At 41.9% G+C, this 16,415-nt stretch overlaps 1 protein-coding gene across 16 annotated transcripts in view; it reads right to left on the reverse strand.

Annotated features, from left to right (window-relative positions):
• KTN1 (kinectin 1) overlaps nucleotides 1–16,415 on the reverse strand; it is a 467,921-nt gene that overhangs the window by 368,315 nt on the left and 83,191 nt on the right. For 8 of the 16 annotated variants that reach the window (XM_086937462.1, XM_086937458.1, XM_086937457.1 and 5 more), the window contains exons 3-5: nucleotides 11,864–12,016; nucleotides 7,697–7,903; nucleotides 7,207–7,337 (exon numbers count right to left, since the gene is read on the reverse strand). In XM_086937462.1, the coding sequence (XP_086793588.1) occupies nucleotides 7,207–7,337; nucleotides 7,697–7,903; nucleotides 11,864–12,016 (491 nt within the window). Of the gene's footprint in view, nucleotides 1–7,206; nucleotides 7,338–7,696; nucleotides 7,910–11,863; nucleotides 12,017–16,415 lie in introns of all 16 variants that reach the window. The other 8 variants (XM_086937460.1, XM_086937453.1, XM_086937452.1 and 5 more) reach the window with 1 other exon arrangement.

Consider the following 16,415-nt stretch of genomic DNA (forward strand, 5'->3'; position numbering starts at 1 on the left):
GGACGCGGAGCCGCTGACGACGCCTACCGACGCGCAAGGGTACTGCTACGCAAAAATTTCCGGATCCAGTCTGACGCCTGGGGATATTCTAAGGTAAGGAATCTATCACTAACGTGTCTCTTTCAGATTCCCTGGTTCACCATGGAGTGCCACAGGGCTCGGCGATCAGCCCTATCCTTTTTAACATATATTTGCGGCCTTTGATCCCCATTATAAAATCTTATGGAATCGACCTGATCAATTACGCTGACGACACCCAATTGGTGTTTTCCCTTGAAGGGAAACATGCAGTGTCTATGGACACATTCCAGGAATGCATATGTTGGGTTTCTGGTTTGCTCAATGCAAATTCCTTACAATTTAACGAGGGGAAAACGGAGATAGTCTACTGCTCGACTGCGAAATTGAATCAGCAGCCACAGTGTCAGCTTAGGCTCTCCCCGGGGGCTTATTTATGTGTCCCAGTTAAGACCGTGCGTAACCTGGGAGTACTGTTTGATGAAGATCTTCAAATGGTATCGCCAACTAACAAAACTATCAGCGTCTGCTTTGGTCTGCTAAAAGCAGTTAGATAGATTCTCCATCTTCTCCCCGTCGAGACCAGACCCCTGGTGGTAAGGAGTATAATCTTATGCAGACTGGATTACTACAATTCCCTATATTTAGGTGCCTCCTCATATCTTGCAGGGACTGCAGAGAGTCCAGACCTTAGCGGCCAAGCTGGCACTTAATAGACCACGTAGCTCCTCTACCACAATGGCTCTGAGAGACCTCCATTGGCTGCCCGTGAGGGACAGAGTCACATTTAAATCACTGTGTATGGTCTATAGAGCACTGCACAGTACGGGTCCCCTACCAATGCAGGAGAAATTTACATGGTACAAGCCCACTAGGCCTCTTCGTTCCTCTAGTCTGAGTCTAGCAACAATTACCAGATTCAAGAGAGCCAGGATGGGAGGTAGGGCTTTTTGCACAGTGGCGTCCCGGCTGTGGAATGAGCTGTCCCAGAACATCAGGCAAGCCGACTCCCTGATAGGTTTTAGAAGGAGCCTAAAGACCTGGCTATTTGCCAAAATCTGAGATTTCAGTACCCACTATTCAGCCCTGCCATCGGCCGGCTATCTGATTAGGTTCTCTCAAAAAGCGCCAGGATACCCATAGGGTGGTAGTTGCGCTATACAAGAACTATATCCAATACAATACAATGCATCATATGCCGTAAATGCTCTTGGTCCAGCATTATGGACTCCATTTTCACCAGCCAGTCATTCAAATACAGAAATACAGGGACTGATCTTCGTAGCAAAGCTGCTATGGCCACCAGCACTTTCGTAAAGATGCATGGGGCCACTATCAGTTCGAATAAGAACGACAAACTGAAGATGATTGGATCCAACTGTAAACCTCAAGTAGTGTAGCGGGGCGGAGAGCATTAGTGTAAGAATATAGGCATGCTGGAGATCCAGGGAAAACGGTTTATTTTCCAGAGTTCAGTGTTAATAGTATGTGGGTTTATGGCAGCATTTTCAACTGGTCTTGCCGGTCGAACAGCTTTAGATGGCATAGATTCAGAACAGATGTTAGGTCTCTTTGCTTCCTAGGGGCCTCGAAGTAAAGGGATTAAAATCTTGTGCTGCTCTTTTGGAAGTATCACTTTTATGATCCTTTTCGTAGTGAGTCAAGGACCTCTGTCTCCACTATCAAGGCCAGAGACAGTACGCACGCTCTGAATCAGGAAGATGGGAAGGAAATGTCATAGACCCCCTGAATCAAGGGAAGAGGTGTGGCGCTGTGGCCAGGGCGACTGACGCTGGAATCTGTGGCACACGCTTCGATCCCCGGCACCTGCAACAGGTCAGCCGAGCACCATGCGACTCTGGGCAATAGCTTGCTTAATCGTCCTGACGGCCCCCAGCGCCGGGATGCCTTCGGGTAGCTGTTTGCACTTTACAAATACTGGATTTACATTTATTTATTTATTTAATCGGCTGTATAACCGAGTGGATGCTGGTTGTAGCCTCCCAATTAGCTGCGAAATGGGAAACCCTCCCTTCAACAAAAGATGGTGGTATGAAGAGGGGATCTAGATGGTTCTTCTTAGAGGACAATGTCAGACTCTCAAGTGATGGATGGAAAGATAGAAACAGTGGGTAATCCAGGATCTGCCTATGGTGTCTAGCGATATGCCTAGAGGTTGCTGGGCCTGAAAAGTTTTTTTCCCATGCAGTAATTATAGTATCTAGTGGAGTCTTGGTAAAATAAAGCAAGGGCTTTTCAGAAACTGGAGGATTGCATAATATCCATCATAAAGTCCAACTTCACTTGCGCAGTAGGAAAAGCCAGTGCAAAGATCTCCGTCGCCTTTGAATAACTGTTGAAACTTAAATTGTGAGGGCTGAAACCTATCCTAAAGCAGGGCATTGGGATAGGAAATTCCCCTTCTGGAGAAGCATCTGGGTTTATAGCATTTTGTAAACCCAAATGAAGGCTGAATTCAATATTATATGAAGGCAGGTGGTTAACAGCTTCTGATTCATCATCCGCCGTGCATGTGTAGCCCTTATCTTCCACATTGAAGGCATCTGAACAGGAAAAAACCTCCTCTGAATAGGTGAACTTTTGACAGATGGGAAGAAGTTCACATAGCAGTGCATCACTGAAGTTAGCCATTATGTTTTTCTTTGATAGATGTATGAAACTTTTGACTTTCAACTCTACAACTGGACCCTAAGCTGGCTCCTTGGGAAGCGTCACCAACAACTTCAGTAGGCTTAGAGCAAATAGAGGATAGTGCGTTTGTCAGCTCCAACTTACCTTAGGTGCCGGTGCCAAAGCCTTTGTAGGAGCAGCGGTAGGCTTAAAGCGACCAGAGTCGTCAAACCCGCAGGAATGCACTCCCACTTGGGAAGAAGCCTTTGTAGGTTGCAGCTAGGCTGAAAAGATCCAGCATAGTTACCTGGAAGGCCTCGCCTTCCACAGGGTCGGCAGAAGGACCAGTGACCTTTTCCCTTAGCTTCTTAGGTGCTATGGATTCACCCGAAGTTGGAAAGAGGCCAGTTAATGTTCCTGGAAAAATACTTCTCTTGGAAAGATTTTTCATTCCTCTGGCACTTTTTGAGTTTTTTGTGGGACAATCCCTACAGAGAAGGTTCCCTGTAAGGTAACTGACCTTTTGTAGATCAACCCCACTTTGGGGAGAAGGGGGCTCAACAGGGAGAGGTCTCCCTAGAGGCCTCAGCCAAAAATAACTTGACCTCCAGCTCCCTCATTGCATTTGGGTGCATGGAACAGTTACAGGCTGTGGTATTGTGTCCCAAACTCACACATCCCTTAAAGTCATTGTGGGGATCTGTAAAAGGATATGTTCTTGTAGAGCTACCCACAAGGCTTGAACCCCAAATTTCTTTGGAGGGGACATTTGATCTAGCCATTGTTGAAAGCTGAGAATTGTGTCAGTGAGATACCAAGAAAGAGCTCGGGACCGCATTAATGAGGTGTGGAAAAACACGCAAGGCCAAAAAAGGGAACCTAATGGACTCATGGGCAGCTTCAGCGATATAATGATATCAATAGTGATGTGATGTTACCAATTATGTATGTTATCTGTGAAGTTACCAGTGGCATTATATGCGATGTCATGGGTTGTGCCTGGAGGGGGCTATTACTGCAAACTTTTAAAGGTAATGGATCCCAACAGTAACACTCACTTTAATAGGAAAGGTACCCTCTAGATATCATATTATAGGTCTAGGACGAAAGGGGAGAACAAACCACAAGGAATAAATGCTGAATCCCAGTGGACCTGTGGAGGAAGAACTTCAAATGGAATCCATATGCACAAAGAGCATATGGATTCAATTTCAAGTTATTCCTTGAGCTAGTAAGTACTTGGTATTTTACCATTTTATTTGTTATTTGCATTTCTAACTCTTTCCACAAAACATCAAGTTTACATCTGGATTACATTTCAGATGAGATGTATACTGCTCAAGAACCAAGAGGTATTTGGAAGCAATCGATTATAACCACTGAACTATGAATCCTGCCAAGGCATGCAACACATACAGGTTCTTTGTAAGTGTTAATTTCCTGCAGATTATTCATAATTAGCAAGTCACTGGCAGCAAGAACTAAGGAGATTTGAGTTTCCCTGTGGATGAATTATAAGGTACTTCACTACAAGTGTTTTCTTTCATTCCTCAGCTATTTTTCATCTATAGGTGGAGTTTCTATCCTGTGCAGGTCTAACCTAGGAGTTCTTCTTTTAGATCAATTATACTTTGGCTGACCAAATACGTTTTTTTTTTATAAACAAACTTTATGGAATTTTATGCCACCAAAGATGGTAAACATATACACATGGCACTCGTACCGTATAGTACAGGATGGAGTACTTAGTCCATGCAAAGTAAGAACACTTAGGCAATATAGCACAATACACAGAAAGAACGTCCACAAATACAAGTCCATGACAAGTTACGTAAGCTGATCCCAATCATTTGCCCCACACCTGTTAATGCTTCTCAAGGCCCCTACAGGGCTTAAAAACCCACACGCTCCTGTTGCGTACACCAATCCACACCCATTCTCCATCCCGCCAATGTAGGGGAACTGGGGGACATACATCACAAAGCGATGTCTCATTTTGCCACCAGGAGAGTTGCGCTCAGGAATGCCTTCCCTGCCCTTGTCCCTCCAGATCCTTCAAACACCCCAGGAGAACCAGTAAGGGGGAAAGGGGAACTTCCCATTCAAGAACATCGGACAGGTCTCGGGTCGCCCTCGTCTAATAATGGTGCATCACTGCACAAGTCCATACCATATGAAAAAAATTGGCTGGATGAACGCCACAGTGAGGACATGCTGTGGTGGGATGCAGGCTTGCATGATATAGGCGGGCTGGGGAGAGATACACTGAGTAGAGGTAATAGATTTGGATAAGTCTTAATCGGAAAGAGGTAGTACGTTAACTGGGACCCATCAGGGCATCCCGCCAGTCCTTATCTTCCACAGTGCCCATCCAGCTCTCCCAGCGGGTTCGAAGGTGACCCAATGAGGCGGGAAATTAATAATGAGCGTGCTGTAGAACTGGGAGATCACCTTGGCCCATATTTCCTATGAGTGACTTAGATTCTATAGGAGTGAATTCTGGGAGAGTGTCGGTTGGCAAGGAGTGAGTGTGAAAAGAATGACTGAATCGGAAATATTTATAAAACTGAGTATGGGTAAGGTAATATGTCTGCTAAAGATCTTGGAAGGATCGGATGTGTGTCCCTGACCATACATCTCCTAGTTGCATGATGCCATTAAGATCCCAGTATCGAAAACCGCCACCTCTCTTTACAAGGTGCCATGCAAAGCTGGGTGTGCTGCGTAAGCCTATTCGCCCATTGGACGTGCTAATTACATTTTTATATGTCATATTGCAGATTCCACTAACAGATCCACAGTCCTTGAATTGCAATTATAGGTAGGCCTGAAGAAGAGGTTGGATTAAAATTATATGTTCCACCGAAACGTACGTTGACTTGATGTCCCAAGATCCCAACCCACAACACAATGGCTGAAACTGAAGCTATCGCCCATTGTGTCAATTAATGTATGTAATACGTGGTTGCGATAGGTATGAAAGGCATATGTGTGTGAATGTATGCTTCAGTGTGCAGGGAGAGAGTGGGCAGTGTTGTTTGGGGGTCAGGTTATGATACAAAGATTTTCTTTTGTACAGTTGTACATGAAGTTTTAAAGACTCAAGTTTGATATAAAAAGAATGTGTTTATAACAAGGATATTATATAAACAAAGTAAAAACAAACATGGTAGCAGAATTTTATTTGTGTAGAAAATGGATTTTCATAATATAGATGTTAAAAATGTTTGCAAAAACTAAATAAAGAAACAGATGAATGCAAATGTAATGAGTATAATTTGAATGTATAAGATCATTTTATGGTCAGCCCATAGAGGTTCTTTAAGCCAATATTGAAGAAATAAAGGTTCAGTGGGATTACATTTTTATTCATTGTGGTCTTAACAGTAACACAACATAACACCCTCAATTAACTGCTCATAAGTGCACCAGGAGGTATCTGATGACATCACTTCAGAACTAGAAAATATGCTTTACAAAAGAATAAAAAATTAAATAAGGTAATTAATGAGTACGTACACAAAAGGGAGATTATTTATCTCAGAATAACATGAAGGACTTTGAAAACGGCAATGTTCTATAGACCGTCCAAATGAGTATCTAAACTTGATAAAACTTTATAACAATGGTTTGTTGGTTCTCACTTTGCATAATAATATTGCTGAACATTTGAAAATTTTGTAAATCCTGGATGAAAGAGTTAAAAAATGATGAAAACAAAACAACTGATACAAAACGGCTGCTATTAAATACTGAGTAATATTCATTATATGCACTTGCTCAACCACAACATGAAAACAGCAGAGAGCTCAAAACAAATAAGTTATATATGCAACGTACAGTGAGGGCTTCAGTGCTGGAATGCTACTGTAGGCCACCCTAGGACAGCCGAAGCGGAGCTCCTTTTACCCGGACATCTGTGCCCCCTACTGTTTAACTACATATGGCAATGAAGAGTGGTTGCTTATAAGGCCTAACTCTACCTCTCTGTTATCATCTTTAGCCTATTGCACACACCTTAATGTAGCAATTACTAGTGCGTAACAAGAAAGGGAGGGGTGGTCAGTCTCTTGCTTTTCTGACCTCTCAGATTGGCTCTTCCTCACATTTTTATACCCTCTTTTACTACTACTTTCTTTGCTCTCTGGGTCCGTTCTTGCATCTACAGCTCCTCCCCCAAATTTCTAGGTTTATAGACACACAAAGTTTGCTGCTCACAAGCACTATTGCTCCATCAGTGAGGAAAGCATTTAGAGGAAGGCCAATTCATTCACAAGCCTAATTTCTCAGTTTCTAATCACTATTCAATGCATACCCATGCTTGGAGACCGTTTTAGGCAGCACAAAGATCTTTCGAGGCACCGAATAAAACATTCTTATCTTATTTTTAAATGACTGACATTTTCAGATCTTAGCTATAAAGTACAATACAATCACTGGATTTAAAAAGGTGGAAACCATTTGGGAAATGAAATAGGACAAAAAACAAAGTGTATTTGATTTTCTATGTTTTATCTTCCAAAGTGGATAAAGAAAAGTAAAAAAACACCTACTTACCTTCTGTAAGGTATCATGCACAATACTGGATTTGTCTTTGAGTAGATCTAGGATACTATGGGCCTCGTCGTCTGTAAATACCATGCTCTTCATGCTCAGTAAAAAGTCCTTAAATTTTACTTCAGCATTTTCTAGAGTGAAAGAGTAACGACAATTAAACAGCATTATCTGAAGATTTCCTCATGAGAGAACCAAAACATACAAAAGACGCTGTGGAAAAAAACATTGTTTGAGAAAACTTCAAAAAAGAAAAATGTTTAAAAGTGAACTAACTGTTTGGAAAATATTCCTTTGAGAAACCATAATTACATGGCAGACACACAACACGTTCATATAAGAAAAAAGGCAATATAACACCTATTTCCGATGTACCATTAAGAATCTTAATTTAAGAGTATTTGAAGACTCCAAATAAGATCTAAATAGGGTTCACTGAAAACAGAATCATAACGGACACAATAAAAAAGGATCTGCTGTTGTTCATGTTCACCATATTTTTTCTTGCTTCCGCCATGTTTTCCATTAGCAATCTCAGTTTCATTTTTTTGTTTCTTTCCACTGCTTTTATGGATGTTTTCAGAAATATCCCCTCTTTCCAGCTCAGTCACCTCCTTCTTCTCCATTGCAGGATTCACCTCCGTTTTATCCATCAATGGGATATAAGTTGTTGCATGAATAAGAGGTTCATCGACCAAACCTGCAACTAGAAGAATTGAGAGATTAATTTCTGCAAACCCTAAAGAGGTGAAGTTTGGAACATCAAAATGTATTCAGAGGTGAAAGAGTGAGCGAATTTGCATATAAATGATACTGGTATGTCAATATTTAGCAGACCTCTATGCATAACAGGTTGGCCCTTGTTTTTTCAGTAAGAATGTATTCTATAAGAATCTGTACTTGTGTAAGGACTGGGGGTAAACAGGTGATGGACGGAATGCAGAAAAAATAAAACACTCACCCCAAGTCAAGAGATCTGGGTTAAATCCATTGTTCTTTTGCTCACTATGCCACCCCAGTTTAGAACCAGCCATATGCAAATCAGTCTTGACCCTGCTCCTCATGGGAACAGTCCAGCCCGAACTGTAAAGCCAGCTCCTCCCTGGACCAGAAATAAGAATCCTGGGACTGGTTTCTGGGTATCACCCCATATCAGCTAGGCTAACTTGACTACAGTGGCATGCGGTCCACCAGGAGTGTGGGTTGTGTTGGGGCATCCAGCTGGGCACGCCAGCACAAAGTTAGTAAGGGTAAATCGGAGCCAGGTGGGAGCTCATAGAAAGGCGTATGCTATCTTGGCCTTTCAGATTGCTATACATTTATAACCACAATCATAATGTTGTGCCTTATATTCACAATTTGAGAGCGTTGCTGCTGCTATTTTGTCTCATTTGCGGTTGCATTTCATATAGTGTTCACTAGACTAGATTTTTGATGTAAAATAAATTTTTTAAGGTATCCTGCATGTTCTTGAGTGTGTTATTCCGTAATGAAAGAAGATTTCAGAGTGCCACTAATTATACCTATAATGTCCCATATATTGACTGTTACCTAAAACGCATGTCCATCTTATATAGATCAGTGGGTTGTGCTATTGTTGCAGTACAAATGGTTTTCTCATTCAAGGAGGCGCACTGACTGAGTCCTCCGTGCTAGAGGTTCTGGAAAACAGACCTCTGTGCCCCTAGAAAGTTTAGAGAATGTATCACCTTGGGAAAAACCAGGGTGTGTAGGGTGCCTGATGGGGGTTAAAGCAGTCATCCACTTAGGCACCATATAAATCAACTCTGTACCAAAAATGTTTTAAACATTGTGTGAAACAAAAAACACCACCAGCATGTATCGCCAAGAAGGCTAACTTATGATATAGCCAGAATTCCCACATAAAACACTAAAAATAGACAGTTAAAAGGCAGATGAAATATGATCATACAAGGCGGAGTAACTGTGCCAGAAATCATACACAAATCCAAAGGTAAATTTTACAAAACAGTTCATGCTTAGCATGAGCAACATCAATAAAACAAGTTTACGGGAAAGCAGGCACAACACCCCCACGCCTCAAACACATCTATCAGAATATAATACTCAAAACTGTACCCATACACCTCCCACCACACTATCAGGAAATGCATCCCAAAAAGTTGAAGTTTTTATTCCATATTTTTAAGCACACTGAAGTCAACTCACGGAGAAGAGCTAAATAACTACGCTTAAGATGAGCCAAGGCACTGCGGCTATGTAAACTGAGAACACTTTAAATTGGGCCTAACACTGATGAGCTGCATAATTTCCAATGAAATAGAGGTCCCTTGATATACAAGCTTTTTGTCTCATGTTCCTTTGTATGCTAGAACTTTCCATTTCAGTGTGATTCAAAACTTAGGTCATTTTGGAACACTTTTTAATCGATCAGAGATCATTTTCTGAAGTAGGCATGGTCACTGAAATGCAATGCCACTTACAGGATTAAGTCTCCTAGTGGTGCTGGCTCAGGCAAAGGTATGGAAATCAGCAGCTTCTGGGCCCATTTCCTCAATCAGCATGTCTGAGTACTGAGGGATTCCCATTGAGAGTCAGGTCCCAGGGAGAGTCCGTTTCTTCTGGCTTGGTTCGGCTACATAGTAGATGAGGCTACTATATGTCTCTGTTCCAACTGGCCTCTCCTTTCCATATGGGGCCTGTTTTACTGAAATTATGTAATTGAAGTTGTAGGTTGCGATGAAGAAATATGGAGGATTGTGATTGACAGCTGCCCATTTGTCTATGTGGCTATCTCTGTACATATAGTATGGTGTGTGGGTCTTGACCACCTTTATATATTGTAATATCTCCTCAATTTTAATTACACAGTCTATGAAAAGGCAAATTCAGTATTCACAACTTCTGGTGGATAGGATGTGCTGAGCAACAATCAACAAATCCTTGTCACATCTTCTTTAGCAACTGACAGAAGGTGGTGGAAGATTCATCTATCAAGTTATCAATTACAGTAACTCCATATTCCCACTTTCAAGATAAACTTTTTAGGGCTTGAGAGTTTTCAGTTATCTTATTAAGGAAACGCAGTACATAATGCCACTGTTTGTCTTAGAGTGACAGTCGCACTGCCCACTGTAGCAGACTAGGTGCAATAATCTGAATGTCCAGTATCAACAAAGTGACTACTGCGCAGGTGCCGTGGGCCATCGTCCATGTTTTAGATGGCTTCAACTTTTCATTTTCCAGCAATTTGTTCCCAGAAAAAGGTGGTTGGTTCTTTACCTGCAGAAGCAGTGGATTTGGAAGATAATGAACATAGAATTACTTTGAAAGAGGTTAAACTATTTTCATTGAAGCTCACAAATTCCAATGTTCTTTTCTTTGCTAACTTTGAAACAGGCACGGCAGGGGATCTTCTGACTCATCAACCAAAGAGGCACTTTTGAATATGAACAGAGAACACCTTTTCCATCTCAGTGTCTTCCCTGAAATGTTTTTGTACAGAAAGGAAAGGGTAAAGGCAATAGATGCAATATCTTTGTGGTCTTTGGCAAATATTTCAATACAAGTGACAAAGCCTAAAGAGGGAGTTCTTGACCTTTGATGGTGTATCAGCCACTATTTAATATGCTTTGATGCTATGCTCATCCCCTGAGAAACAAGGCGATAAAAATTATTCTTTACTTTGTGAAGCTGATGGTGGGATGATAATTTACAGCCAACAAGCCCTAGGTTAAAGGTAATTGGAAGAAAAGACACCAAATCTGAAGTAAAGAGAAAAGCTCTGTGGATATCCTCATACTTTGACGTGTCGTACAAAATCTAATCTCTAGAAGCCTCCGAATGGAGTATGATCAAAATCTCTTCGCCTAACTGAACAGAGTTTGGTTCTTATCACGAGGTGAAGAGTTTGAACAAATTGCTTGGCTGAAGCAACGTTACCAGAGTGCCTGGGAACACTGTTGTTTGAACACAGACAATGGAGGATTTCCACTCTGATGGAGAATAATTCAAGCACATGAATCAACCAGGTGTACCATCTCTTGAATGGTTTTGACCAAAGCATAAGAAGTTTAGAGTGGCATCAAGAAGACATCAGATAATAAGATGGAGCTTGTTTCAGGATTGCATCAGTCCACAACCATTATCATCAGGTCTTTCTAACTTTAGATATATTAATCTTTACTTTTTGTTCAAGAAATATTTGTAAATATATTTTAAAAAAACAACATTCTTAATACAATGTTGTGCATGCCGCACTCTTTAGCTTTCAGATGAAGTTTAAAGAAAAAAAAAAGAATCAAAATGGATATTGAATCTCCACAAACTTACAGCTTCGTCATATAATAAGACTACTTGCTGACATTGGGAAAGATATCAAGTTGCAGCCAGTGCCATTAGGAGTCTGCAATCCAAGCTAAGACAATATTTGTGCAAAGTATTATCCTATAATACAAGTGGTTTACAGTCCAAAGACCTTTCTTTAAGCTTTTCCTCATGAGCACCAACATCAAAGAAGATTCCCACAACTAAACAACGAGCCCTCACTTATGTATGCATGAAGGGATCAGGAAGAAGAGGGGGTACTAGAGGCACTACATATCACAAAAACAAATTGAAACATTAATGTATATCAATAGCAATCCTTTAAGACTTTAAAAAAATAAACAGAATTCACCATTTTCAATTTTTTGTTTCTTCACAGCATTCTTTTTCTTGCTTACTCCAGTTTCTTGCTGTTTTGTCTCCATAGGGAAGATTGAAGGGTCATGCTTCTTCATAACAGGAACAAATGGTTCAACCTTTGGATCTTGGACAGGTGGAGAGTCATCTAATAAAAACACAAAAAGCACACTAAAACACTAATCCATTTTTATAACAGAAGACAAATATCGGGCAATCACTGCCTATTTAACAACGAAGGAACCAAAGACACTAAGAGAGCAACAAGTTAGTTAACTTCAGTAATGCTCTTTCTAGCACATAATCCAACAACAGATTCCTCATTTTAAGAAAATCACCAGGCACCATAAAGGATCTGAAGATTTTTTCAGGAATGTTCACATAGGTTGCGCAGTAGGAATGCGCTGCCCAGTGACATCCGTAAAGGAAACTCAAGTGTGCAATAGTCCTGACACTGCCAGTACTCGCGGGTGGCTAACCTATCTAACCAGGGTACTCCCCATTGAGTAAGGATGCCCCCTCCCATCCGGGGGTGGAGATGACGCTTTTGATTCCCCAGCAGATGTTTCCTCACCTCGTCTGCCCTGGCAGTTAGGGACCTACTAGATGGTTGGTTACCGGACAGTGTTCTGCTGGTGAGAAGCAGGGCCTCTAGGCACAGGCCCTGGATCCAGGATCCATGTTGTCCGTGAGGACCTGCACCACCTTCCCCTTGACTGAAGGCAGGAAGGTTTTAAGACAGATGGATTGTCTGAAGATCCAAAAGACTGACATGGAGATGGCTCTCTGTAAGAGATCAGAGGCCCCTTCAAGTCACCCTGCCAATCCATCAGCGAAGCATCCGTCACATCAGTGAAGTCTGGGTGGGGAAAGACTTGTGGCCTGCTGCAGGTCAGGTTGGCACCTGTCTGCCACCGCAGAAAATAGTGAGCCTCTGTAGAGGCAGCACTAATGCTCGGACAACTGAAACTTAATATTCCACTGCAGGACCCAAATATGCCATTCGGCATATTGGGGGAGGTGGATACACTGTTAGGTACTCAGGAAGCCTTAGAGCTTTACTCACGAAGACACAGTACTGGGCTCAAAATATCAAGATCATATCCTTAACATGCCAGACTTGGTGCAGCAGTGTTAAGGCCTTGAAAGCCACCATGTATAGGACCGCTCCACTGAAAGCAACCCTCTGCATGGGGAAAACACCAAGGCTGTCAGGAAGTCGACTGTTGTCCCACGGTGATGCACGACTGACAGCAGCAAGTCCGCCATGAGTAGTTGGCCATCAAGGTACAGGAGTATATGTATTTGAAACCTCCGAAGGTTGGCAGTGACCACCGCCGTCACCGGAGGGGCCAAGCAGAGGCAGAAGTGGAGCATGGTAAATTGAAGCATTCTAACCTCACAGTGAGTTGCAGATATAGTCTCGTGGATTGCGGGACTAGTCCATGAAAAATGCACGTCCAAGGGCCCGGTCCAGTTTCCTGGGTTGAGACCAGAAAGGATCTGTAAAGCTATTGGCACAAAAATGTTTCTTCGTTTCTTCCTGAGATTGTGCAATCGCATAGGAGCAAGTTGTGAGCCCAGAACCTAGTTTGCAATGCCATATGAACACAGACAACACCTGATTATCTGGAAAAAGTTTCAGACTGCATCAGTACTCAGGGTGAAGGGGAAATTGTCTTCCTTAGCCTAGGTACTTCCTCTGGTTCCCTCTCAGGCCACTAAGGAAGTGTCTGTGTGTATCGATTAAACAAAAGAAAAGTATATAAATGAAGGGTACTACTGGTACAAAGTCTAAAGAATAACCCTGTTTCCCACTAAAGAATTTGGTGTTAGGGAAAACAATATATACATTTGATGATCCCTAGAAGGAAATATAAAATACCATCACATGACTACTCTGGGAAATGTAGCATTAATTATTATCCTTACTGGAACCCTCCTAATAAACCACATAAAGGAGGACCATATACCATGCAAAGGATCCAGATAGCTATATCTTTATTCCCTAAAATACTTCCAATAGTAAGCAAATTCCGGGGATGAGATTAAATCAGGGACATTGAAGTAAAAGTCTCCAAATGTCCAAAATAAGACTTAAAAAATGACAGTCTTGCAAAAAGAGAACTCTTCTAAATTTCATATAGTGTCTTTCCAGAGGAACCGCGGCAGCTGCGACAGGATCTGAGAATTTGTGAGCATTCTAAATAGTTTTTTCTATAGAAAGGCATTCAGAGGGCGGAGGTACAATATGCCTCAGACCTCATTCTTTCTTCGGTATGAGCAGGTAGAGCGAACAGCACCACTCTTTTTTCAAAGCAGACACACACTCAATGGCAACTTTGACCCCCGGATAGTGCAATCGGGTGCTCGGCAACCACCATAACCTTTGTCCTGGAAGAACTGGGCCTGCTTTGGATGCACAGTTTGGCAGGGCTGGCGTGGGCCGTAGGCTAGCAACCCGGTTTAACCCCTAAACCTCCTATACTGTTGTTGGAACTACTTTCTAAGGGACAAGAGTCTCACAGATTATGCTGTAGCTCAACTGTCCTTAAAATCATTCAAATTCCAAATCAGTCTTCTCTCCAAAATAATCTAGTGTCATCAAAGGGTATGTCGTTAAGTGACACTTGAACATACTTAAAAAACCTTGCTGGTCACATTCAAGCATGCCTTCTAAGCACTAAATTGCTGCCAACACAGTCTGTAGTGTCTAAGCCAGCACGCAGGATAACCTTCGACATGTCCTGGCCATTATTTATCATTAAAGCCGGCAAGCCCCTAAGGTCTTCCTTAATAGTCAGCAAGATTCTTGCTGGTCATGTCCAATAAAGCATAGGTGATAGGTGTCCATGCCCAGAAGGCACACTTCCTTCAAAGAACTTAAGGCTAAACTAGCCAGAGAGAACATTCTCTTACTCAAACCATCAGGAAACTTCAAGTCTATCCGGAGGATTGTTACAAAGGAATTAGGAGTGACCTTATAAGTTGACACCTGTACTACCAGGATTTCAGATGAAGGATTCCTCATTAGAAAATCGGGGTCACATGGGACCTAGTCTATATCACCTGGCAACAGGTCCACTGGCCGGAGCATGATCTGGACTAAGTGCCACAAGTGTCCAAGGTTCAAAAAACAAGAATGCAGGAGATCTGAACGTAAATGGAGGCTTGACTACAAAACAGCTGACAAAGATTTATAAAACTAATATACAAACTTATAAAAAGCGGATTCAAACTGAGAAAAAGAGTTAATTCACCACAAAATAGAAGAAGCAAAAAAACTTCTCAAAGGAATTGTTTGCAACAGTTCAGAAATTATCGAAACTTCCTGAAACAGAAAAGCCCAACATCAGGCAACAATTCTGCTACAAGTTAGCACTTTACTTTCAATATAAAGTCAAGTCAATGTAGGACTCCTTAGACACTAAGCAAGCAGCTGTCCTAAATAAAAGACTGTCAAGACGCACATACAGCTCCAGTACCAACACTCTATCTCACTTTGGGCCATAGACAGCAGACCAGACGTTAACATTTTTAAATCAAGTTAAATCTGGCTCACCTCAGGCCCCTTGCCCAGCCAGAATAATCCATCTGGTTCCTGAGGTAATAGCCACGCATCTTACAAATATTTTGTAACGATCTGTTTGGGGCAGGTTACTTTCCAAAAGACTGGAAGATGGGGTTGTCCTTCTGTTGCTTAAAAAAAAAAAAAAAACAACCTTGATGCTGGCGACCCAAATAATTATAGGCCCATTACTCGATTTTTATTTCCGCCCATATTGGTTGAAAAAGCAGGTTAATCCCGATCTGACTACTTTTGATAAGAGCCTTGATTCAACTCAGTTTGGATTACGTAGTCACCACAGCAAACAGAGCAGGCACTGATAACAGCTACTGAGGAAGTCAGAAAGACAATAGATTGTGGGGGAAACGCAGCCCTGATCCTATTAGGTCTTTTGGCTGCGTTTGACACAGTTAACTATACGCTCCTAATTGACCGACTTGAATCGATTGGCATCAAAGAAAATGCGCTCAAGTTCATCCATTCCTTCTTAATTGATCGAATCTAAACAGTCTCCTTATGGAAATTTACATCACTAGCCTTCTCACTGTTGTGCAGGGTGCCTCAGGGCTCATCCCTAAATCCCACCCTATTTAATCTATATGTCACCCCACTTGCAGAATTAATCAAAGCCTATGGTTTGCGCTGGTCTCGTATGCGGACGATACGCAGATCGTGTTTGTAACAAGTAATCCACAAGTCACATAAGTTCAGTTTAATGATTGCATGATCCATATTGGTAATTGGATGCACAATAACTGCCTGAAGCTGAACTCCTCAAAAACTGAGGTTCTACTGTTCGGTAATAACCCCTCTTTTTGGTCCCGTAACTGGTGGCCGCAAGAACGGAGAACCCAATTTGGGAGTAATCATTGACACCAAGCTGGCCTTCAAAGGACAGATAAATCACACCACCTCCTCTGGTTTCTACATCTTCAAATCCTCAGAAGAGTCTAGCCCTATTTTCCAATAAGCTTGCAAA

This window comes from Lissotriton vulgaris, chromosome 9 (assembly GCF_964263255.1).
Source record: "Lissotriton vulgaris chromosome 9, aLisVul1.2, whole genome shotgun sequence".
Classification (NCBI taxonomy): domain Eukaryota; kingdom Metazoa; phylum Chordata; class Amphibia; order Caudata; family Salamandridae; genus Lissotriton; species Lissotriton vulgaris.